Source organism: Marmota monax, unplaced genomic scaffold, assembly GCF_021218885.2.
Source record: "Marmota monax isolate L192 unplaced genomic scaffold, Marmota_monax_Labrador192_F-V1.1 WCK01_AAM20220418_F8-fsc00096, whole genome shotgun sequence".
In the NCBI taxonomy this organism is placed as follows: domain Eukaryota; kingdom Metazoa; phylum Chordata; class Mammalia; order Rodentia; family Sciuridae; genus Marmota; species Marmota monax.
In genome coordinates this window covers 6,084,504-6,109,430 of record NW_026695236.1, presented here as the reverse complement: position 1 = coordinate 6,109,430, position 24,927 = coordinate 6,084,504, and the positions used below count along the sequence as shown (strand labels likewise).

At 34.5% G+C, this 24,927-nt stretch overlaps 1 protein-coding gene across 23 annotated transcripts in view; it reads right to left on the bottom strand.

The window, feature by feature from the left end:
- The window catches only part of Dlg2 (discs large MAGUK scaffold protein 2), a 2,050,987-nt gene that overhangs the window by 463,614 nt on the left and 1,562,446 nt on the right, over positions 1-24,927 (bottom strand). For all 23 annotated transcript variants that reach the window (XM_058577380.1, XM_058577376.1, XM_058577381.1 and 20 more), the window contains 2 exons: positions 19,286-19,430; positions 16,885-17,023 (listed from right to left, as the gene is read on the bottom strand). In XM_058577380.1, coding sequence (XP_058433363.1) covers positions 16,885-17,023; positions 19,286-19,430 — 284 coding nt within the window. The remainder of the gene's footprint in view (positions 1-16,884; positions 17,024-19,285; positions 19,431-24,927) is intronic.

Here is a 24,927-nt window from a genome sequence, read left to right as displayed (position 1 = left end):
ATGTGGAAGCTAGATCAGAATCCTTCATCCATCTCCTACAGCCTCCATTTTGCTGCCCTGGGTATGTGTGATAGGTTCATGTGATAACTCTCTTATGCACTTAGCCACAAAGTCATCTATTTTGCTCTCAGGTGATGACTGTGTGCTTAAAGAAACATAGTACCTAAGATTCCTTTATAAAAAGTTGTTTTGATGGGAAATGCAATGGAGCTAGGTACTTAAGCTGCCCTTTCTCAAGCAATGTAAATAGAAGAGGGGAACAGAATAATTTATTGAAATATTACTATGTGAATTATTATTCTCCAAAAGTCTTAGTTCCTAAAAGATTGATGCTCATGGAGAACCTGAGAGGGGAGGCAGAAAACAGAGATCCTATCATCATATATAATTTGATTTAAAGAAAATAATGTTCTATTTTTTATAAATAGTTGTTTATAGGGTAAAATGCATACTGTTACTAGTGTTTCTAAATAACTAGCAATTTTATTATAAAATTCGAACATCACTGGATGAATTCTGGTTTTGGTAACTCTGTCTCAGGAGCAATGCCTTTCTTTATATGTTACCACTAATACTGTCATTAATTTAGTCATCCTCTGTCTCTTTTTCTAGGAGAGAAGCACCTATTTTCTGCTAATATGCTACTTCTTGCTTTACTTTTGGTAATACGATTTTCTAAAGACAATGAAATAATAAATTTCAGTCCATGGTTCCCAAACCTACCCTCATGCATCAGAATCATCTGTGTTTTTTTTGTTCTTTTTCTAATGTTAATATCCCAGCTCCAACCCCAGATACCAGATTTGAAAAATCTGCTTGCCTAGAGAGTATGTGTTTAAAAAGGTTTCATAGGTATCTGTATAGTGTCAGAGTTGATAACTACAATTTTAAATAATAAACCTGCTCTTTTTGAGAAAGGTATGAAATAGTCACATTTTTCTTTTGTTGCATCAATTCTTTCCCCACTATAGAATACAAATTATTGCACTAAACTTTTTGACTTGAAAATATTCAGTTGATAAATTATAATATTTGTAGAGTAAATATTAATTTACTTTAAAATGAAAGGTATACAATAGCATCTTTCATTATTTCATCAGTGATTATATACTGTGTGTGTGTTTTGATATATATATATATATATATATATATAGATATATATATATATATATATATATATATATATATATATAGATATATATATATATATATATATATATATATACTCTAAGCTGCAGAAACCCGTGATTCTGGGGATGGTTCTACTTTGCTTTCACCAGGTAGACTACATTTTCACTATGAGCTCTATACTTAGCTATAACTCCTATGTAGCTCCCCTGAATCTGTTTTCACAAATTTATTTATTTACTATTTATATTAATAAATATTAATTATACAGAAAAATGGGTTTCATTTCAGCATACTCATTCATGAATATAATATTCTTTGCTCACTTCTATCCCTTAATAATCCCCTGTCACAAGCCATCCATGGGCTGTGTGTGTGAACTATGGGCATAGTAGCCATCTAAGGGGATAGGCCTGGCATTACACACTGATTGGGTTGTGCCATGCAAGTGTGTCTTCCCTTTAGCTCTGCCTGTGATCCCATACAGCACATGAGATGGGTGTGACTTGCGGGGATGTCAGTCAATCTGCTGACCACAAGACATCACGAGGCAAGCCTCCAACCTTGAAACCTTATCCCCTGCCTTATTTGGTAAAGAACCTTCTATCGAAATTCCTTTGTGAGTCCTCCTATAAACATAAAGAGATTCTGGGTGCACACTCTCTCTTCCAGCGCCCTTTCCAAAGTGGAAGCTGACCTTTAAGGTCGCAGAGCAATCCAGCTCTCCATCTGAAAAACTTGTCTGTGTTGCGTGATTTCTCACTGCTTTCTTAGTTTAATGTTTCAGCCACCTCTTTTAAACCCAGTTCATCTCATCAGCGTGGGTCATTGGCAAGAGTCCCCCTTACCCCTTTCTACCCTCTACTCCTGATCTTCTCTTTTCTAAGTCTCCCTTCTACTTGCATATCATTTTCATTTTTTTCCTAGTTTCCCCATGAGAGAAAACATATGGTACTGTCTTTCTGAGTCTGCCTTATTTCACTTAACATGATGATCTCAAGTTCCATCCATTTTCCTACAAGTGACATAATTTTATTTTATTTTTCATTATGAGGGCATAATACGCCGCACCCCCACATACATTTTCTTTGTCCACTCATTTGTTGATGGGCAGCTAGAACTATACCGTGGCTATTATGAATTATGCTGAAATAAACAAGGGTCTGCAGGTATCTTATACTACATCAATTTTAATTCCTTTGGGTATATAGGAAGAAGAGGTACAGCTGAGTCATATAGTCATTCTATTTTTAGTCTTCTGAGCAACCTTCATACTGATTTCTACAGTAGCTAAACTAATTTACATTCTCACTACAGGTATACTGGTTCTTTCCCCAACCTTGCTGTCATTTATTGTTATTTGTAATTTTGATGATGGCCCTTCTGAATGGGGTGAGATAGAAATTTGGTGTAGTTTTGATTTGCATTTCCCTGATGGCTAGTGATGCTGAACAGTTTTTCCATGCAGTTATTGAACACTTAATGTTTCTTTTGATAAGTGTCTAATTGGTTCATTTACCCATTTATTGATAGGGGTTTTTGGTGTTAAGTTTTTTGAGTTCTTTATATATCCTGGATATTAATCAGCTGCCATACGAGTAGCTGGCAAAGATTTTTTCCCATTCTGTAGGTTGTTTCTTCATTCTTGTTTCTCTTACTTTGTTCTCACAAATTTAAATTCAACACAATCTCATTTGAGCTACTCTCAGCATTGTATGGTTTTGGATATATGTAAAGTATTGTCCAGTCATACATAGTTGAATCTAATAATATGCAATGACGCTGTAGAATTAATACTACTACTCTTAGAAACTGGAAGACATCATTAGGTACAGATGTGTTGCTAGTATGAACTTAATTTCTATGCTTTGCATGAAGGTATTCAAAATAAACTCTGCATTTATTTAAAAATGTCATGATGTCTGCATAGTAAATCTACATATTTAGGGAAGGCATATATTTGTGCTTGCTTAACATTCTAGAATTTTTAATTTTAGAGGTTTGGTTTATGGAAGAGGGTACTGGGGATTGAACTCAGGGGCACTCGACCACTGAGCCACATCCCCAGCCCTAGTTTGTATTTTATTTAGAGACAGGGTCTCACTGAGTTGCTTGCTGAGGCTGACTTTGAAGTCATGATCCTCCTGCCTCAGTCTCCCAAGATGCTGGGATTATAGGTGTGCACTACTGTGCCTGGCTTAATTTTAGAGTTTTGTAAATGAAAACCAATTTTTTTAACTCATAGAATTTTTTTATATAACTAATAATTACGCCTAGTTTTCAGTAGGTTCTTCTGAATTAGGATTGATATACATTTTAAAAAGACATTGAAATGTCACTAAATCTATATACATTTCACAAAACCTGTCCTTAAAGTCAGGGAAATAGTGAAATGCTGTGTTTTTGCTAGGCCAGCTGGAAACCCAGTTCCCCTGCACCCACTTTTTGACCTTCCTCTACCACCCCCAGCCAACTTTGCTATCATCACAGCTGCAGCCAAACTAGGATCACTGGTTTATTTCATGACAAGAAAAGGCTAATAATAATAGTGAGAAGAATGTCTACACTCAGTGTAGCTCATTTCAACAACAGATCTGTTAATATGGATTAACTTTTCATGGGCCAGACTATAGGGCAATGACCAAACAGACTCCCTTTTACCCTGTGACTCCATGTCATATAAGGAATGCTTCTCCCATGAGAAAACTCTGCCTCTGCCATTGTGTTGATCCTGCTTGGCATACCCTGCTTAGAAAAGCAAATTTTTCTGTTTTTCTTATATAATGTAAAATTGTTCTATTTTTGGTTCCCATTTTTCTTGGACAGTGTACTCTGTCAGAGAATGTTTGTCTAGATGTTAGTAACTATTCTTTAACTTTTACTCAACTAGGGTCATTTTGACCCATTTCCCCTTCTGCTTATGATTTTAGATTCATGATGTTTGTTTATGGTTTTGAATCATAGCCACAACCACTTACAAATAATGTGTGTTTGGACTATAAAGGTGTACTCTAACCCTTAGAGGGGGTCGAAGGGTAACTTGTAGTTTGCCCACCAACTGGTGAATCCAGACCGCCAGCTGGTAAATAAGTGTTCCATCTCCTGCTTTAAGATCAACTCAGTGATTTATTGCAAACTCACCGTGACAAACTCATTTAATCCTAATAATAACCCATGGTATTTGTATGCATGAAGAAGCTGAGGCACAGAGAAATTATATAACTCTTTCAAGGTCAATTAGTGAACTCAGAGGTTATTTTTCCTTAACCCTAAAATCTATGCTCTTATCCAAGGTGCTCTCCTGTTTCTGGATGCCAGGTTCTAAATTTACCACTCACTTTCTAATTGTTGTAGGGTTATCATAAATATATGTCATCTTGGATTCCCAGTCTATAAAACAGACGTAACATTTCTCTGTCCATTGTATGGTGTCATAGGAATTAAAAAAAGAAATAGGAAAGTATCTACTTGTGCCATACTAGATAGCAAAAAGGGGTTATTAGTACTACTATAAATTCAGAACCAGGTCTCATATAATTGGCTTTGAAATCTTTACCTGTTTCATTTTGCCTCCATTCCCTGTCCAAAGATGGTAAATGATAGTTTTAAAAGATTAGAGCAAAACAAAACATAAAACAAAATATCAGGCTCCAATAGATCAATTGACAGAATTTCTATTAGGAAGTAGTCTACAAGAGAAAGAACTCACATGGTTGTACTTCAAGGTCAACCCAATTTAAAAAAAAAATCTGAGAGTTGATATTTAAATGTTGACACACAAAGAAATACATTCACAGGCACAGTTAAGTTCTTTTAGTAAAATGTTCATTAAAGCAGCCATAGGATGTCTGAGAAAACTCTGCCTCTGCCATTGTGTTGATCCTGCTTGGCATACCCTGCTTAGAAAGGCAAATTTTTCTTTGTTGTGCACTCTAGAATGACCCTGACTTGGCATTGCACCAAAGCTGCTTGCTTCCCTTGAACAAGTTCTAAGTGTTTTGGGGAGGAGACAATCAGATTAAACAACAAGGATGACAACAACAACAATGACAACAACAACTTGAAGCATAGAGAAGATTTAAAAAATCTTAAAGCTAACAGTGCTACCTAAGTTATACAACAAAAAGAGTCAGACTCTGCAGTTAGTTTGAATCTTAATCCTCTGCTATGTACCAAGTACATGACCTTTAATATCATGGTCAAGGAGGTGGTTTATGGAGCCCGACTGCCTGTGTTTAGACCCCGGCTTTGCTAACTACTGATTATGTGAGCAAGTACTTAACAGCTCTCTGCCTCAGCTTTTCATCTATCAAAATCTACAAAATGAGGATAAAACAGGATTTATCTCATAGGTTAATAATCAGTTAATTAGTTTCTATATAAAGAGTGTCTAGTACAGAGTTACATTATACAAGTATTTATCATTATTATTATTAAAATCTCTTACTTCTGCTTCCTTATGCAAAAATGAGAATAACAATATTTATCTTAAAGGCTAAATAAGATACTTTACGAAAAATGCTTAGCATAGATTGACACATAGTGGAAATTCAATAAATAGTAACAATTATTAACATTAGCTCAAAATGTATTTTCATATTTTTTTCTAATATTGTTGCCTACATATTCTCAATGTCGATTAGAAATAATTTAGAAGAGAGAATATAACATTCTTTTTCTTTAATGGATTGAAAACATTTTCAAATCCGTAAACTGAGACTGCAGATTAAATATGCGAATACAGACATCAGGCACCAAATGAGTCTCAAAAAACATTCTCCTCCTCTGTGTTCTTTAAGATTTAATAAATATATTGCATGTGATAATTCTACAAATAGGTTTTAGACCTAATGATCCATCCCCCATTCTCTTGATCTCTCCCTTTTTTTTTTGAAAACGTCTTTTTAGATTATCAATAATAAAAGATAAAAATTGTTTCCCCATAAGGAAAGGAGGAAGCAATTTAACAAATGTTGAGTAGCAATTACTTGCTTTCCTTATTGTATCTGTATTCTTCAACACCATCCTACGAACTGTTATTATCCTTCATTATGGATGAAGCAGCAGAAGGATTATACAGCTGAGATCAGATAGTCATTTACTGCAGTCTTTTAAGTTTTAGTAAATTTTAAGTATACAGCATAGTATTACTAACTACAGTCACCATGCTGTACATTAGATCATATCATATAACTGAACCTTATACCTTTTGACCAACGCCTCCAGATTTCCCTATTGACTGTTGAGCCTTAGTCTACCCAGCCCCAAAAGTCATGCTGCCTCCTTCTATTTATCTTGCTTCCTCCAAAGAAGTAAATATTTGAGTGGTAACACTGGAAATACAAAAAATTACATAGGATTATGGGTAGGACCTTCAATAATGGACCTTGATGAAGAATCAAGGCATATTATCATGATTTTAATAAACTGTAATTTAAAGACTACTCCCCAGATATTTGACCTAATCTACTTACCTCTTATAATTACATATGTCCAGTATGTTGTACATCATGTCTAATCTCTTCTAATTTTCATCATTAAGTATTAGAGTGAGCCCTGGCTTAGTTAGCATTACCTTGTGTGTAACACAAAGGGGATGATTATAACTGTTCTGTGGAATTATTATGCAAGTTAAAATATAAAGACATCTTGTAGAATGTAAGGTGCTATAAAAATATTAGTTTTTACCATGATTCTTACAAATTCTACAAAGTATTTGAATAATATACACAGAAACTTGGGATGTGCTGATCCTGAATATTGTTTGTGAAAAATACAAGTTCATGGCTGGGGCCAGAGGAGAATGAGAAGAACCTCTAAGTATTCTTTTTTTAAAAAAATATATTTATTCTTAAGCTTTAGGTGGATACAATATCTTTATTTTACATTTATGTGGTGCTGAGGATCAAACCCGGTGCCTTGTGCGTGCTAGGCGAGCATTCTACCACTGAGCCACAACTCCAACCTCTAAGTATTCTTGTGTATGATTTACACTGCTGATTCCCCGTTCCTCCTGGGCCCAGTTTTACTGGCTAATTCTTATTGTTCTTTCTAATCTCAGTTACCTCTCTAAAAAAGTGTCCCTGATCCACCCCAGGCTGGTCTAGATGCCTTTTCCAAACTCCCTATAGTTTTTGGTACTGACCCCAACACAGCATGTATCATCTCTACTATATTTCTTGGTTAACTCATCTCTCTCTTTATATTCTCTACATCCCTGTCTCTCTGAGAATACCAAACACTGGGAAATATTTGTTGAATAAATAAAAAATGGAAGTTGAAATACTGTATGGATGGATGAAATGAAAGATTAATAAAATAAATGGTCAGAAATGGAGAGAAAAGGAGGAAAAAAGGAATTAAACACAAAAGAGTTAAGTAAGCATTTAAATGAGATGGAATATCAAGAGTAATCAGTCAAAATTCCAGAAACCAATCTATTCGCAATACCAAAAGTTGAGCAAATGTTCATATAATTTCATTATATTCAGTACATGTATATTTACTGATTATTAATTATGCTCTAGGTACCTACTCTGCTACAAGCAGAAGGAATGGAGAGGGTCTCTGCTGTTGTCAGGAAACAAGGAAGCTGAACAGCAAAAGAGTGGTCAGCTGGAGCCAGATCATGGAGGGATGTATACGTAAGGACTTGAGATTTTACTTCTGGAGACATGATCTGATTCACTATTTTAAACAGTAAGGTATAGTGTGGCATGAGTGGCAAATTTAGAAACAAGGAAACTGTGGGAGGCTATTAAAATAATCGAGCAACAAGTGTTGTGGCTTAAACTATTATGCTGGGAGTAGAGAAGCAAGAACCTAGTGGATGTATTGTGAAAGCCTACAGAATCTGTTGGTGGATTTGGAATGGGATGTGAAAGGAAAATGAGAGGGAAGGCTGACTCAGGGAATGGGGCCTGAACTAGTGGACAGAGCTCTCATTTACTATGAAACAGAGGGGAGGACAGCCCTCAAGAGTTTGCTTGTGGACCTATATTAAATGTACTGATTAGGCAGTGGGGATCTGGGCATTTATCTTTAAGAAACATAATCAATAAATGGATTAGAAAGAATGTACAAAAATTACCTTGATTAAAAAAGAAATCCTTAGAAATCTAAATGTGCAACAAAATGAACATGGCTAAGTAAATTATGGTTCATCGATATATAAAAGATCATTATATAGCTACTAAAATAATTTTAAAGACTAAGGATGTCAGAAAATTCTCAAGATATATTACTAAAGTTAAAAAGAAAAAACCCAAAAGGAAAAAAAAAAAAAAAAACAAAAAGCTCAACCTCACTGTATATAATATGGTTCAAATATTATAAATAAATGTGCATATCTAGAAAATAACTCAAAGAAAATTCACCAAATACTAATAATAATTATCCTTCTTTGGTGAGGGTACTTATTTTGATTTTTGTTTTGTTTTTGTGCATTTTATAATTTTTTTATAAATACATTTTATTTTATAATTAGAAATAATAATAAGATAAAAATACAACAGAGGGCTTACAAGGTAGATTTATAAGTAGTAAAAAGAAAATGGGTGTAGAGATAAAGATTAAAATGGATGTCTAGGGAAAATACATGAAAGCAATATATTAAAAATGTTTTTTACTTGGAAACAGTTTGTTCCATTATCTATATTAATGAAATTACCTAGAAGCAAAAAGTGAATGAATGGTGCAATACAAAACCTATGAAATTTTTAAATCTATAATAAAGTAAGAATGTAAGTCTTTGAAATGGAATGATTGCAGTCCCTGGTTTTCTTATATTTTGTTAGTGCAATTATTAATATTAATATAGTAATCTCACTCACAGCAGCTAATGATACAGGAGATGGCAGGAAGTCACTCAGGGATTATAATGCTGTCACAGATAACTATCAAAGTACACACCTGCATGTGGACAATTAGGAATCAGCTGCTTTCTTATCTTCTGTCAATTTATTATTTTAGTGATATACAGATATGAAAGCAAACTCCTAGAGGAAGAGACTTTGTCTACTTTCCTTGAATCATATTATATACCCTGCTTCAGTTCACACTGTTAAGGGCCAGAAATAAGCTGCATTTTGTGTTATTGATAGCAACTAACTTGCAATGTAAGAGACAAGGATTAACCAGGGGTTGATTGCTTCTATATTTGTCACATCAAAGTCCTCCACAGTCATCATGCCTTTTTTTTTCTTTCTTTTTTTCCCCAGTCATTCTGGAAGGGAAAGGACAAACTAATTTTATTAAAAGTAATGTAGCACTGATTCAATAACTCTTGAGTTTTACATCTATAGCAACAATAGCTATAGATGGGCAATAACCACCATTTTCCATAAAATTATAGGCAGAATGTTGCATGCTTATGTCTGGCTAATTCATGAGATACATAGGAAATGATAAATATCTATAAAAACAATCTTAAAATTCCCATTACTGTTTCAATTTTGTTAACATTAAATTCATTTCCCTGTCATCAAACAACAGCTTAATATGTTTCTGCTGCATATTTGGATATCCCTCTTTAATTAAGATTTCTCAACTTCCCCATTAACATACTCTCTCTACTTCTAACAGGCTAGCTCTATCAATTATGGTTCATGGCTTATGTAAGTAAACCTAAATGGTTATGTGGAACCATCATCAATAAAGACAAAACTCCCCTTGAGGCTTTCACTTGATGGTCTGTTCTCCATCTGCCTCACTAATTTTACCCCACTCCTCCTTCCCATTATGATACTTTGCTTCAGAGGAGACATTATACTTATACTATCAGGCTCCATATTGGAGAAATCAGGCATGCAATACTCAGCAAAGCAGATAGCTCAGAGATATGTGTTTGTGTATGCTTAATTTGGTTAAGTTTTTTAATAAATTATTTATAAAGACTGTGAGGAGCCTGATGTCATGTTTTGCAGAATTTTTGAAAGGAAAACCTTTCAAAAGATTTGAGAGTTGGTTTGAGATTTGATGTTAGTTATTGAGAGTTACTACGGAGGAAAAAACAAGGGCAAAATCGACAAATATAGAGGACAATTGTATTTAGCCAGAGATCAGTCTTACAGACTGGTTAATACCACATTTTCTTCCACTGAATCTTATATTAGATTTTCATTTCAGGTGTACTAGATATACATTGAGATGATAAAAATAAAGAATTTCAATAAAGCATTCAGATTATATGGTATTTTGTAATAAAATGTTCTCTCATATGTTTTCCAAGATAATTAGTTCTGCAAGATAATGAGTTGAGAAAGTTTATATGTAGATTATAACATGTTTCAGCAGTAGCATAATATTTTTTACCACATTTTAATAAATAATTGTAAAATGTTGCCAAGAAGATTTTATTTGTGGAACTGTTCATCTTAAAATCCTTGTTTTTAATAGTATTAATAACTAATACTTCTCAAGTGCTGACTTGTCTCTAAGTACTTCATATGTATTAGCACAGCTTATTGTCACAATAAACCAATAGGCATAAAGTATTATTCTGTTCCTCTTATAAATGAGAAAATTGAGGCAAAGGGAAATTACAACAACTTGTCCAAGGTCAGCCTGTTAGAGAGTGGTCAAGGATGGAGTCAAAACTGAGCAGGGTACCTCCAAGACCAAGGTACCCAATTACTCTGCTTTCCTGATCAATTTTACATGGACCCAGTTGTTTGCTTAGGGTACCTGCAGCTCTTTCCCACTGTACCTGGTTGAAAGTGTGTGGAAAAGGATGCCTTTACTATGTAAGAAGGTATGTCCAGTTTATCCAGAAATGGTTTAAATCACGAAATATAAGGGAAAAAGAAGAGAGGCTAGAACATGCTCACACTTTAGTCTGACAGAAAGTGATTCTTTGAGAGCTTGTTTCTTATGGACAACATAAACCTTGTGCTATTATTAAGGGACTGTTTCTGTAAAAATTAGTAATTAATAAACTTGTGCAATTTAGCTCAGTGCTTCTGAAACTTGGGTACTCACATGTACCTTGGTGTTTTGGCAAATGCCGGAAACTATTTCCCATTAAGATCTTGGATAAAAATAATTTAATTGGCAATCAAAGTATTTGTGCATTAAAGAAAAAACAAAGAAAAGTATTGTATAAGCTTTTGAGAGAACACGTAAAATTTTTTATTTTTTTCTGCTTGGGCAGAAAGCTCCCCTTTTCTTCTGATCCTAAGAAGAATAAGTTCATTTTCCACAGCCTGAAGGCATTTGGGTAGAAACATTTGAGAAACAGTGGTCTTGCCTCTAACTAGTTCTAATCCACAAAGTTAAACACTCAGAAATAACTAAACAAACAAACAAACAACAAAAAAAAAACAACAATGGCAAATACTGGGGAAAAAATGGAAAATATTTATGTTGTTCCTGAAAGGTAACTTCATGGGTGACGAAGAGTGTTGAAACAATAAGTAGTACAATAGTTGGGTAATAGCTGCTCTTCACATAGGACATGGGCCAGCAGTGTGGCTCAACGCAGCCCAGACCCATCCTCTCTTCTGCTCTCCCATGGCTCCTCCTCCTGTTCCAGCTGCCATGATTTCCTCTCTCATTTCTTCAGGGGCACTTCCACTTTTCCACACAACAGCCAGGTATTTTTTTAAAATATAAATCAAATCATTTAATGTTTCTGGTTAGTACCCTTTAATGGATTCTCAGTACACTTTATAGTAAATCTACACTTCTTCATTACCTTCGAAGTCCTATATCATTTGAGTCCTGTCTCATTTTCCAACTTAATTTTCTACGTTTCTGTTAACTATCTCTTTATAGCCAAGATGAGCTTCTGTATGTTCCTGGAACATATTACATTTATTACTGACTCAGTGACTTGGCCTTACTATTCCTTCTTCTTGGAATTTTTTTACTCTAATCTTCACATCACTATATTCTTCTCTTTATTCATGTCCCAGTTCAAATGCTATCTCCTCAGAGAGATACTCCTAGCATATCCTACCTCATGTTCTCTCTACCTATATCATGCTCCTGCTTTGTTTTCTTTATAGCACTTAGCATTGTCCAAACATAATGCATTTATCTATATATCACTTATTAAATATAGTTAAATGTAAATTCTGTGAGGGCAGGGAACTTTTATTGTTTGTTCATCATTATGATTTTGTTGCTAATAACCATGCTTGACACATAGTAGAAATGAAGATCCATTTGAATAAATAAAAGAAGGAGTCAACAAAACAGAAAAGACAACTTTACTATGTATCAGATGGCATAAGGAGTCAGCTAGTGTTTTGTTATTCAGGGAGAAGAATGGAGGTGAACTCTACCCCAATGGGATCATACCTGTTAAGTAAATAATGTATTCAACTGGTGAGGATTGAATTATAATTTGGATTTGTTCTTGAAAGATTCTATAGACAAGAATTCTTTATTACGACTTTGTTTAGATTATGCTTTTGGATCAGCCAAACTATGTGAGGGAACACTATGTGGAGACAATCAGAAAGATAACTGGATAAATTTAGGACTAGGCATCTAATACTGGTTTCTAAAGTTAGATTTTGTCTCTTATAGATGTATTTAGGTCCCTGATTTTCATAACAACCTTTACTGCACCCAGAACTTGAAAATTAAGTGCCTACATCTTGAAAGAGTAGTTTTACTTTGCATCCTTTTATTTTTTTTTCTATTTCCATTTTAGTACTAATAGTTTGTATGGGTATCTTAAGACTATTAAGTCAGATGATAAGGATGTGTGGCTTGCATTTTTTCTGAGAACCAGGGAAGAACTGGCCATGTAGAAGTGGAATCTACAGTTGTAGGTAATATGCAAAGCGGACTTTATTCACAGGTGACTCTTGATTGATTGATTGCGTTTTTTGAAATAGTTACTTTCTTTTCCCAGGCCCAAAGTAAATAAGATAAACAATGAACATCACTTTAAAGAAACAGAAGGAGGGCTGCACTGGGTGTTCAAAGCTGGTACTAAATATGAATCTATTAATATTTATAAATATGGGCCTATGAAAAACTTACAAATCATTCTGGTCCTTGAGTTCCTTGCCCATCAAATGGTGATTAGACTTCATATTTATTTATGGCTCTTCCAACTTTGAAAAGTCTATAGTTTCTGTGCCAAAAACCACCTTGGCATTGTTGTTTTCAAGAAGATAAAAACCAGTTGTCAATACCACTAGGAATATTCATACATACTATCATATTAAAACCTTATAATTCCCAAAGGAAATTAGAAGATCCTTTATCCCAAATCTACAGATGAGAAAACCATGACTTGAAGAGATTAAGTGATTTGTTCAGTCATGTAGGTAATAAGGAGGAGAGACAGGATGACGAACCTAGTTAATTTATCTACCATTTTTCCATGAAAAGAGGCTATTAAAATGAGGGGTAGGAATGGGGGGATGATACCTTCAAAGACTGATCATGATTCTAATTTTATTTCTATATGCTGTATGATATGAGGCAATTTCTTAATGTCTTTAGGCATTTTTGCTATTAGTAAAAATCAAGAATATCATATAAATAATATAGGACAATTTATATTTTATGTTATCTATATTATGTATATGATAAGAATATCATATAGATAATATAGGTATATATATGTATAAATATATATACCCACACACACACACACACAGAGAGAGAGAGAGAGAGAACATTTGCACAAACCATTTCCCTAGTAAAATATCCTTTCTGATCTCCTAACTCTGACCAATACCTATACATTTCAAAGTTCAAACTCAAGAGTTTATTTCTTCTTTAAAATTTCCTTTGATGCCATAGGCCACTCCTGTGGCTTCTGTGTAAAATTCAAACTCATTTATAAATATTTCCTACGTGCTTCCTATGGTGGTAGAGAGCTCTGCTAGGGCTACATAGAGCATTTCATGGAAGTGATCTAGTTTAGTTTCTTTGTGTTAATAATTCCCAGATTTTTAATGTTATCTAAAAGATCTTTGACATTTACAAAGAGGACTGAGACAAAGTTGTTAACTTTCATTTTCTAGGTAAGGACATAATAAATAACTACTTTTGACTACCATGATTCTTTTACAAAAAAAAAAAAAATGTCATTTTGACACCAGAAACCATAATCTCAAGATTTTGAAACAATTAATAAATTAAGCTTTGTGGAAAACTTTCTGGAGGAGTTGAGTTTGCCTAATTAGGAAACAGGCATTGGGGAATCCATTGGTTTGTACATATTTTTCCCAATATAATAGTTCTTAGATGCTACTTCTTAATCAATTTTTCATTTCTAGTGAAATATCAACAGTCTAGTAGGAAATATTCAATTAATATTAATGAATGAGGCAATGAATCTGCTTCAGAGCAAATACCTCTGAATCCTATGGTAATGCTTAGAGCACAGGGTACAAATGAGAAGACACCAGCAATGGTGGGAGTGGTGGGGGGTGTATGTATGTGAACTGATCTGATTTACTTTACAAGCAAGGCAACAATCATGAAGATGTTGTGAAGAGTTATTAGTAAGTCAGTCTTGCAAGGGAACAGAAAAGGAATCAGAGGAAGGAAGACACTGAGGCATGGTCACTGTAGAAGAAAAGTTCATTCTCTTTCCAGAACATTCCTTGTGACATCCAAAGTAGATTAGGAATAATACAAAGTACAGTTTCTGTAAATAGATAGCATTCATTGAATATTTATTATGTGTCAGACACTAAGTTCTTTGCATTTGTAATCTCATTGAATTATGACAACAATCTGTTAAGACATATTCAATAGCTATTCCCTTGCAAAGATGAGGAAACCAAGGCTTGCAATTTCCCCGGGGCCACATGGTTAGCCAGCTATAGAGTTAGGTCTCAACCCTGTTTTCTAGTTTTCTTTAGAGCTCATCAAAACTCTCAGATTCCTGGGATAAGCAAAGTTTTATGATTTGTTTTTCACTTTGAAATTAAGGAGAAAATAAGAATGTTTCTTCTTAGTCAGGATTTTAACATTTCTAGGGAAACTCAGTTCTACTGAAAAACTCTGTGACCATAAGCAGTTTCCTTTAAACTTTTTGCACTTCAATTTCTACCCTCTAAAGTAGGAATGAAAGCCTTTCTGTTTTTTTGGGGGGGGATTAAATGGATCCTGTATGTCAAAGAGCTAGCAAAGTGCCCAGATTATGAAGAGGCTTTAATAATTGCTAATTTATTATGGGTCCTAAGGTAAAATGACATTTTCAAATTAAAAACAAATCAAATATTAGTGATAGTGTAAAAGCAAATAGATCATTGCTCTAGTGGATAAAGGTGTCTCTATTTACACTTTTTTTTTTTTCCCGAGAGCCTTGAGGATTATCTTTGCTGCAGCCCTCATTTTAATTGAGAGCATAAAGATCAGACACTTCAGCACAGGAAGAAATTTATATTTGATTTACACCACAGATGTACATTTGCAGCTTCAAAACATCCCATCCCTTGGCTAAAGATATAACAAGCTACTTCAGCAAACCTGATATTGCAAAATAAATGGAAAGTGCTTAATCATTTAAAAAGATATACCAAAGAATGCACATGCTCCAGCAGGAAGGCTCCTTTACTTTCTTAAAGGCTGACGAATGGCTTCAATTAGACAGGCAGGAGAGAAAACCAAAACAATCCATCTCTTTCATTATTTATACACAAAAACATACAGAAATAAAGGGCACATATCTATATTTACTCTCATTTTGGTAAAAGTATTATTTAAGGAGAAAGTCAAATTGCAGAGCAATGTGCAAAATATGAATTTATTTTGCCAAATCAATGCCAAGCTCCACCATAGCTAAGTATGTATTTATATGTATTTGTATGACATGGGGAAGGTATGAGAAGTTCATGACAAGCTTGACAAGCTGTCACATTGAGTTCATCAAGATAGGTCCTTCTGGAGGAAGTTTGAGAGAGATTCTTGTTTCTTAATCATCTTTTTATTCCTTTGCTACATGTACAATATAAATATTACTTTGAAACAAAAACATTTAAAATAAAAAGTAACACACATTTTTAATTATTCATCCACCCATTCATTCATCTATTCATCATTCAATATTTATAGAATCATTGCCAGTGACCATTTAAGTAAACCATGTTGGTCTTCTCTGTGAGCTTCCAAACCAGACTTTTTCAGAGGAGGTCTGGATACATTTGAATTTATTTAGGAGATTAGAATGTAGATTAGAATGTAGTTGCATGTTCTTAGAATCCTGTTCCCATTTAGAATTAACAGGGCATGTTAATTTAAAACCATTTGGAGTTAACTTTATTCCTTTCCTTTCAACCTATAGCTATTGCAACTAGAGGGAGGGTTGATTAATTCCCAAATTCCACTGAACTATAAGTGGCTATTGGTGGCAAGCATGTGGGAGTTTTGAGTCAAAAGAACAGAGTTTCAGTTCTGACCTCAATCAACTCCATGGGTAAATAATATTGGCATGCGATTTCCCTCCTTTGTAACCTCAGCAGTATCTTCCCTCCTTAAGTAATGACACCTATCTTACACTATGCCTGTAAAGTTCAATGAAATCAAGTATGGAGACTCTTAAGAAATCACAAAGTGATAGAGAAGTGTATATTACTCTAATTGTGGTTTTTCTTCCCACCAGAGAACAATAAAACATGTTTACAAGTATTTGAAGCTTTGCACTTGAGGGAAGACTATACTTATTTTGAATGGCACTCAGAAGCTTCAGTGAGTTCCCAAAGCAACAGCTCAGATATTAGGCTAATATGATTTCTTCCTGGTAATGATAACAAACCCAGTCACCCCACAAGCATATCTGACCTGGTGTAGTCATCTTCAACAAGCATGTGCTTTGGAATTGGTGAGTACCTTCCTGGAGAGATGGGCGGCAGGGATGTTTTGTATTCTAATGTGCCATTGTTGCCAGAGAGTAGATGGTTTTCCATTGGTGGAGAATAAGCTAAGGGGAGGAGGAGAAAAGAAGTGAAATGAAACTTGTTATGTGGGTGATTCAATGTTCCATGCTATACTTCAGAAGATATGTTAAAAATAGGCGTTGCTATGTGCTGTGGATTTTCTTGTCCCCCAAGAATGAAGAGTTGCTGTTTGTTTGCATTTAATATATACAAGCACATGGTGACCTTTAGGAATGGAAAGATGTAATAACCATTATATTGTAATGTCAATTAGTATAATTAAGTGAAGAGAAGAATTGGAGGGAAGATCTAGCACACATATTTTCAGAATGATGATTAATTTTCTATTGAAATAAAAATGTTAGCTTTCTAATTGCAGAACTCACATTTTCACATAATTAATATACACTCATCAAAAGCAAAAGGCTCCTAAGGAATGAGTTCTTTCATAAGACTCCCCCCACCACCCAAATTCCATCTATATTCTCATCCCAGAAAGCCAAGAACTCTGGCCTTTCTTTATACTCCTCTTCCTTAACTCATCTGCTTTTTGAGCAACTGAGAAGATACCTCCTGACTGGGTCTCTTGCCCATCACTCTCTCCTCAAATCCATTTTATACATTATTTCAGTAATCCCACCTGAAATCCAGTTCTGATCATGCTGTTTTCTGCTTAAAGATTCCCCATTTCCAGTACTGTATTGAATATAGTATAAACTCTTCTCTTTGTCATTCTTATAAAATCGATCCATTTCAATACCCCCTTACACAAATTGTGTTATCCTCAAAATCTGTGCTTCCTTATGACTATACTTTTATTCCACTGCACCAACTATCTATAGTTTGTGCCTCTTACTCCACATCAGATGTGGAAATCTCACCATTTTTCATGTTACAATTCAAATGCTACCCTCTGGATAAAGATTTTCCTAATCTTCCAAAGATGGATGATATATTTTCCTCCTTTGAGTCCCCAAAGGACATTTATTTTTACCTCCCCTCTGAAATATATATTCCCTCCACTTCTGCCAAATATTGCTGCTATTTATGTATCCGAATTAGCTTACCTTCTAACCAAGCTCCTTGAAGGCCATGATTATATTTCTTCTGCATCCCACATATTTCCTTTTGAGGTATTTTGCACATATCAAGTATCTCAATATGTATTTTTTGAATTTGTTAGCTTTGTTTTTCACAAACAAAACCTCCTTTTTGTCTCTTTGACATTGGCCTTATTTTAAGCCCTCCATAAAGTAGCTCATAGATTGATTTATCTTCATTTTTATAGTTTAAAAAATTCTGAATGTTAAGACTATTTCTTAGTTTAAGGTAAGGCCAATCTCAGTTTATTGCCTGCTTTTTTTTTAAAAGATATATTTGGGGGCAAGTCATTTTAGAATCTTAATTAAGAAAAGTAATAGCTAATGTAATGAGCAGGTAACAAAATTATTCAACCCTTAAATTTCTCTTAAGTTGAACAACTTCCTTAAGCCTATAATCCTAATTAATGGCAGGTCCTGAAGACATTTCAAGTTTCTAGACTCACAAATGAACTCTCAAAATTTTGGCATAAGCAAGCTTACTTATGAAAACAAAACTATCAAATCTACATCTAAAAAGTGAATGGACCCTAAATTTAGTCCCCAAAGACAGAACCTTAGATGATTTCCTGTTGACCTATTAATGAGAGAAAACGTGGGCCTTAAGTAGCAGAGGATTTTTTGAGTACCCCAGCACGGTATCTGAAGTCAGTTGCTGCCTTAGAACCCTTCCTCCAGCCCATTTCTACTGACATAGTCACTATTTACTCTTGATTCCCTGAAATGTAACAAATGTAGGCAAAGGCAAAGTTAAGATGACACCAGAGGATCATGATTTCACCATCTAAGCACAAGATCCCCTTCCTTGAGAAGAAGCATAGAAATTTTTTTTTTTTTTTTGGCTAGCCCTCTTTTCCATGCTGCTGCTATACAGATTAGGATGAGAGAATATAGAGAATATTATGGCATAGAATGATTATGCTTGAGGGGCTTGAGAAATAGTCTTGTGGAATGTGTTGCCCCTACACTATATAACCACACTCACTGGTGGACCTGGCAACTCATCAAGGCGTTCTACCTTCCAAACACTAGCTGAGGTCTTATAAGGCAATGTGGGAATGAAATGTAAAATACTCTCTCTGAAGTAGTTCCAGAAACTAGAGAATAGTGAAGGTGCAAACAGAGCACTTTTAATATGTTTTTGTAGAATTTCAGTTTTGTATACTTGGCATGCTATTTGAAAAGCATACTGAGCGTAGTACTTACAGTGAGTAATATCAGGTGGACCATAAGGATCAGTCATATAAATGGTGGTAGGTTTGCCAACTTTTAGATAAACTACATCAGATGTGTTCTTCAATATTGCTACTGCTTCTTCATGTGTCACTTCTTCTAAACTGTAGTTGTTTACCTGAAAGGGGGAAAATCAATATTAGAATTAAACCTATGCAGCTGTAGAGAAGATATCTGGTATCATGATATTATTATTAGGTATTGGGAATTGAACCCAGGGGCACTTTTCCAATAAGCTACATCCCCAGTCCTTTTTAATTTTTTTGTTTTGAGACAGGGTCTTGCTAAACTGTACAGGGCCTCGCTAAGTTGCTGAGGCTGGCCCCAAACTTGCAATTCTTCTGTCTCAGCCTCCTGAATCACTGGGATTACAGGTATGCACCACCACACTTGGCTTAGAATTATAATCTTATTTAAAGATTAAAATGCAATGATTAGTTCAGTATCTATGTCATACTTTGACAGAACAGGTGGGTTAAGCTTTAGAAAAGCAAATAAGGTATAGTCATTCATGCTATGAAACAAGATTGCCTCTGCCTTTCTCTATGAGGATATGATATAATAGAAATTAGGACAGTATTCATGGAAAGAAGAAATAAGGGGTCAAATGTATTTCTTATTGTTATAGCTTTTGTGATTAAAAAGTAAACTATTAACTGAAAAAAATGAATAAAAAGACAAAAGAAAATAAAAATCATAATCTCCCTAATTGGATATATTTCTTTAAGTAACTTTGACCATATTACAGTCATTCTTCTGGAACCTGTTTTTTTTTTTTTTTAAATCTAGAGTGACTATTTGTCCATGACATTGATACTCAATAGCATGAGTGGTGTTTCAGAGAGCATGGCATTGTATGGCAATAATAATGATTTAACTACTCTCACAAGTGCATGTTTAGTTTGCTTCTAATTTTTTGCCACTATAAATAATGTTATAATAACCCCTTTTTCTATATTTATACACAACTTTAATGATTTATTTGGAATAAATCACATACTTGGAATTGCTGGTTCAAATTGTATGAATATTATTAAGGGTTTTTGACAACTCTTCCAAAGTACTCTTTGAAAGATGGATGTGTTTATCCTCATCATACCAGTATGATATGAGGCCCCATTTCCATACAGTTTCCCCAGCATTGTATTGACTCACTTTAAAAATATTTCCCATCTAACTGTCATTTAAGATGAGTCTATTTTTCAAGGAAAAAGTGCTAATGCTAGAACACAAGGCTTCACAGGTGAGAAAGTTCAATGTATTCTATTGCCATTAGCTTTAACATTAATGACCTTTTCTTTATTGTACAGAGAAACCTGGAATACAAGTACCTCTTACTTCATGAAAGTGACATTACAGCAGATATCTGAAGTATTTTTCTGGTATTAATGTAATTTCCCCAGAAAGATCTTGTCTTTGAGAAAATCAGACTATATATTCAAAAAGTATCCTAAATATATATGTTATTCTTACTTGGCTTCTATTTTTATATGGAGCCATCATTTAGTCACTTTTTGCTGAAATGACATAAAATTAAAATAAATGTGTCCAGAACATTGGATTGGATCCCTGTATACTATTCTGTCCCCTCTTATCCAAGGGAATATGTTCTAAGAACTCAGTGGATGCCTAAACCTGCTGATAGTATTTAATGCTATATATACTGTATTTTCTTGTATACATACATAATTTTGAAACAGTTTAACTTATAAATTAGGCATAATAAGAGATTAATACCAATAGATCAATAATAATAAAATAGAACATTATTTCAATAAACTGTATTAACATTGCCAGTATCACTACTTTTGGACATTGAGGATCATTCTTAAGTAAAATAAGTGTTCTATGAACACAACCAATCTGATACTAAGATTGCTAATCTCATAACTAATATATAAACTATGTGCCTAACAAGCAGGTAGCATATAGTACATGAAAATGCTGTATAAATGTATGATTCACATCCCAACTAGGATGCATCCAGGATAGTTTGAGATTTCATCACACTCTTCAGATTGGCATGCACTTTAAAAACTTATGAATTGCTCATTTCCAGACTTTTCCATTTAATACTTTTGGGCCATGGTTGACTTAGGGAAATTGAATTCATAGAAAGCAGAACTACAGATGAAGGGGATACTACTGTGCATATTCACCTTAATTTTCACCTTAATCATATAATACCTGGTAGCACTATTTTATTTTATTTATTTATTTTCCCACATGTTGCTACCTAAATTCCATGTGTCAGTTAAACTTTGACAGTGTAACCCAAAATAGGAACCCTGGAAATAGAGGGAGTTGAACTCAACTGATGTTATCAATGCTGACCATAAACTCTCTGTGAAGCAGGAAGCATTTCTGTGAGTTCTTACTTTTCTCTCCTAGGCAAGTGATATGGCTCAAATATTTTTGTATGTCTATTATCTGGCATGTGTTTTTTCACTGATCAAATGCTCACTGCATACACAGAATATGCAAGGCACTGCTCTAGGTATTAGAGATACAGTGGTAAACCCTAAGAGTGATAATCTTAATATAGCAATCACTTATACAGCCTGTATTAAATGCCAGGTACTATTACCAATTTTACATATATTAACACAAACAAATAGCCTGTGAAATAGATGATATAATTACATTTTACAGATAAGAGAAGCATCAAGAGGTTGAGAAACTTGCCAAAAGTCAGTAATCTAATAAGTGGTGGAGACAGAATTCAAAGCCAGAAGTTTGACTTAGGAGACCATACGCTTAACCATTCGGCTATACTTCTTCTTCCAGATAAACAAGGGCCCTGCTCTCATGAAATCCATATTCAATAGGACACAGTCATTTGTGGAATGATTGCATAGATAAATAGATCCATGCACAGGGGGAGAATGTAGAGGGACTAAAGTTGTGAGGAACACAGTTGATGATAATAGTCCTCAATACTAGAGAAGTAACAAAAACAACAGAGCTAAGATTTATCAACATTTTCATGTCACGTATTTGGGGAGCACTATGTCATATATTGGAATATAAATCATACAACTGATCTTCCCTATAGCTACATGAGGTAGACAAAATCAATAGGCCCACTTTACTGATGAGAAAACCTGATGCTTAAAGAAGTTAGCTTCAAACAAAGAGGCCACACAGCCTCCAAATGGCAAAGGCATCAGTTAGTTTACAATCTTCCTGAAAGATGAAAATTAGATGGTCCTCAAGTACTATTATCAAAATCTAGGGCTTATACCATCTCTTCCTCTACATGTAAATGTAACTTAAATTCCAAAGTATTTTAAAAGCCCAAGTAATTATTATAGTCCTTGTTTAATCCAATGGGACAGTACACTGTATCATCCTAATACACTGAGTACACAGTAAGAAAACAAATGCAAAGTAGCTTAGTATTTCTCACCGTCCCTTCAAAATTTCTTATATATTCACTTAACCACTTATTTTAAGACAGAACCTCTTATACCTAAATAATGAATATATGCAGGTGATGGTCACATACGACTTAAAGTGTGTTTGGAAATGAGTTTTCTCTCAAAGAAATGATGGCCTAAGGCAACTTGAAATGTTGTGACCATGGCCCCAGAAATACCTCTACTGAAAAAATAGAAGAGAAACAAAAATTGTTGGCATAACACAAAAGGGATGACAAAACAATGGAAAAAAGACCCCAAAGGCTAGAAACTCACTGGATTAGATATTCAATGGCACCAAAGCTCTGTTTCTGACAAGGGCTCATTGTCGATCTTCCCAGAGGGCAGAAAGTACAGAGCTTATTAGATTATCAGTGAAAGAAGGATATGGTCACTGCTTATTAAATTCTTCCTTTTCCCATTTTGAAGGTGGGCAGTGAAACAATGCAGAAAATGTCATATTCAAACTGCATATCCAGAGATTTTCACACCAGTAGGAAAATCTTTAGACAGAATGCAGAAATTAAGAAAATGGTTGAAGGTATGGAGTGGGGAAGAAAAGAGGATACTTGTGGCAATGGTAATGGTAGTTGAAGAAAGTGGTAGTTAAGTGGTTTTTACATGGCGATTGAAGAATTCACATTTGTTTCAGTCATGGAACAGGTGATAATAATCGTTCTGGTACAGAAGACAGAGATCAAGAGCATAAGATTTTGTGTCATGCAGACTTAGAGACTTAGATTTGAATCCTAGTCTTGGTGCTTTTTGGCTCTGTGACCTTAGGAAAATTATTTAACCTTCTAAACCTCAGTTTTGACATCTGTAAAACAGGAATGATAATGTTTACAACCTCAAAGGGTTATTAATTTACTTGTGTTAGCCTATGTAAAGGGACGAACACATTGAATTACTTATTAATTAATGTCAGTTCTCATCACTATTACTATTGTCATCATTCAACGTTCCCTCCTCCCCCGCCCCAGGAAACAGGATTTCTTCGTGAAAATTTTCCCTGATCATTTTCCTGTAAACATCTGTGAACTGATGAGTTTAATTAGGGTACTGCTGATGAGGCTTCTGTGTGGTCTTTTAAAAAATTCAGAATAGTATGGGATCTGGACCAAAAAGTGTTCTTTTGTGCTGAAGTCTTCAAAATGTTTTTCACAAAAGTGGGTTTGTTTGGGTTAATTATGTGTATGCAATATCCTATGAACTCTCAAGATAAAAGGCCTACAGCTGGAGATGATTGTGTGCAGAGAAAGGGACATTACACTGATTGGCTAGTTGCTCTTGTCATTGTTTTTCATTGTCTTTTTATTTTTTAAAAAATTTGCATCAAGTATCTGCCTATTATGGTGAACACCGAACAACTGGCCTGGTTTCAGAGAAAAAAAAATGTTGTGCCTTTGAGTGAAGTGCTGTCTGTGGGGTGCACTTCATAGGGGAAGACACATGTGAAGCCTGCAATAGGAAAGAGGACTGAGGCCAAGAAAGAGAGGCTGGAGGTGAGATGACTCATTCTCTCAAACAGAAGAGGGAGCATGGAATTTGAGCACCATGCAAGGAGGTCAAACCAGCTGAAGAAAGAGGTGCCAGGAGATTTGCAAGAAGGGGACATGGCCAATTTTGTGGAAATTCAAGAGTGTAAGCAAACATATATGTGATAATGTAAAGGTGAGAGGTGTGGGGGCAGCAGAGGGTGGTGAAGAAGAATGGACAATGTATAGAAAGATACTAGATCTTTCTATCTTCTCAAGAATAACAATATGGTAGAATAGAATGGGAGGTGATTAGGGACATAAGGTTGCCTAACGCATACTGCAAAAAGAGACACTGGAAAGAAAATCACAAACTCCAATATTAAAATGGATCCATGCAAAGGGGGAGAAGGTGTGAGGAACACAGTTGTTCTTGTCTATTGTTTTTGTTATTTCTGTTACTTAAAATGGTTGAGATTAGATCATAAAATATATTAAAAGGGGAATAATCCATTACAGTAATACCAATGATAAGAAAAAATATTTATAAACCAAGAATAAAAATCTCTGCAGTAAATTGAAATGAACTGTAAAATATATTTTACAAATGATAACTATCAATAAGAAATATATTGATAATAGGTAATATTGGATAACCAATATTCTTTGTTTTTGAACTTTTTAGCAATGAGAATGTTTACTTACAGTTAGAACAAAA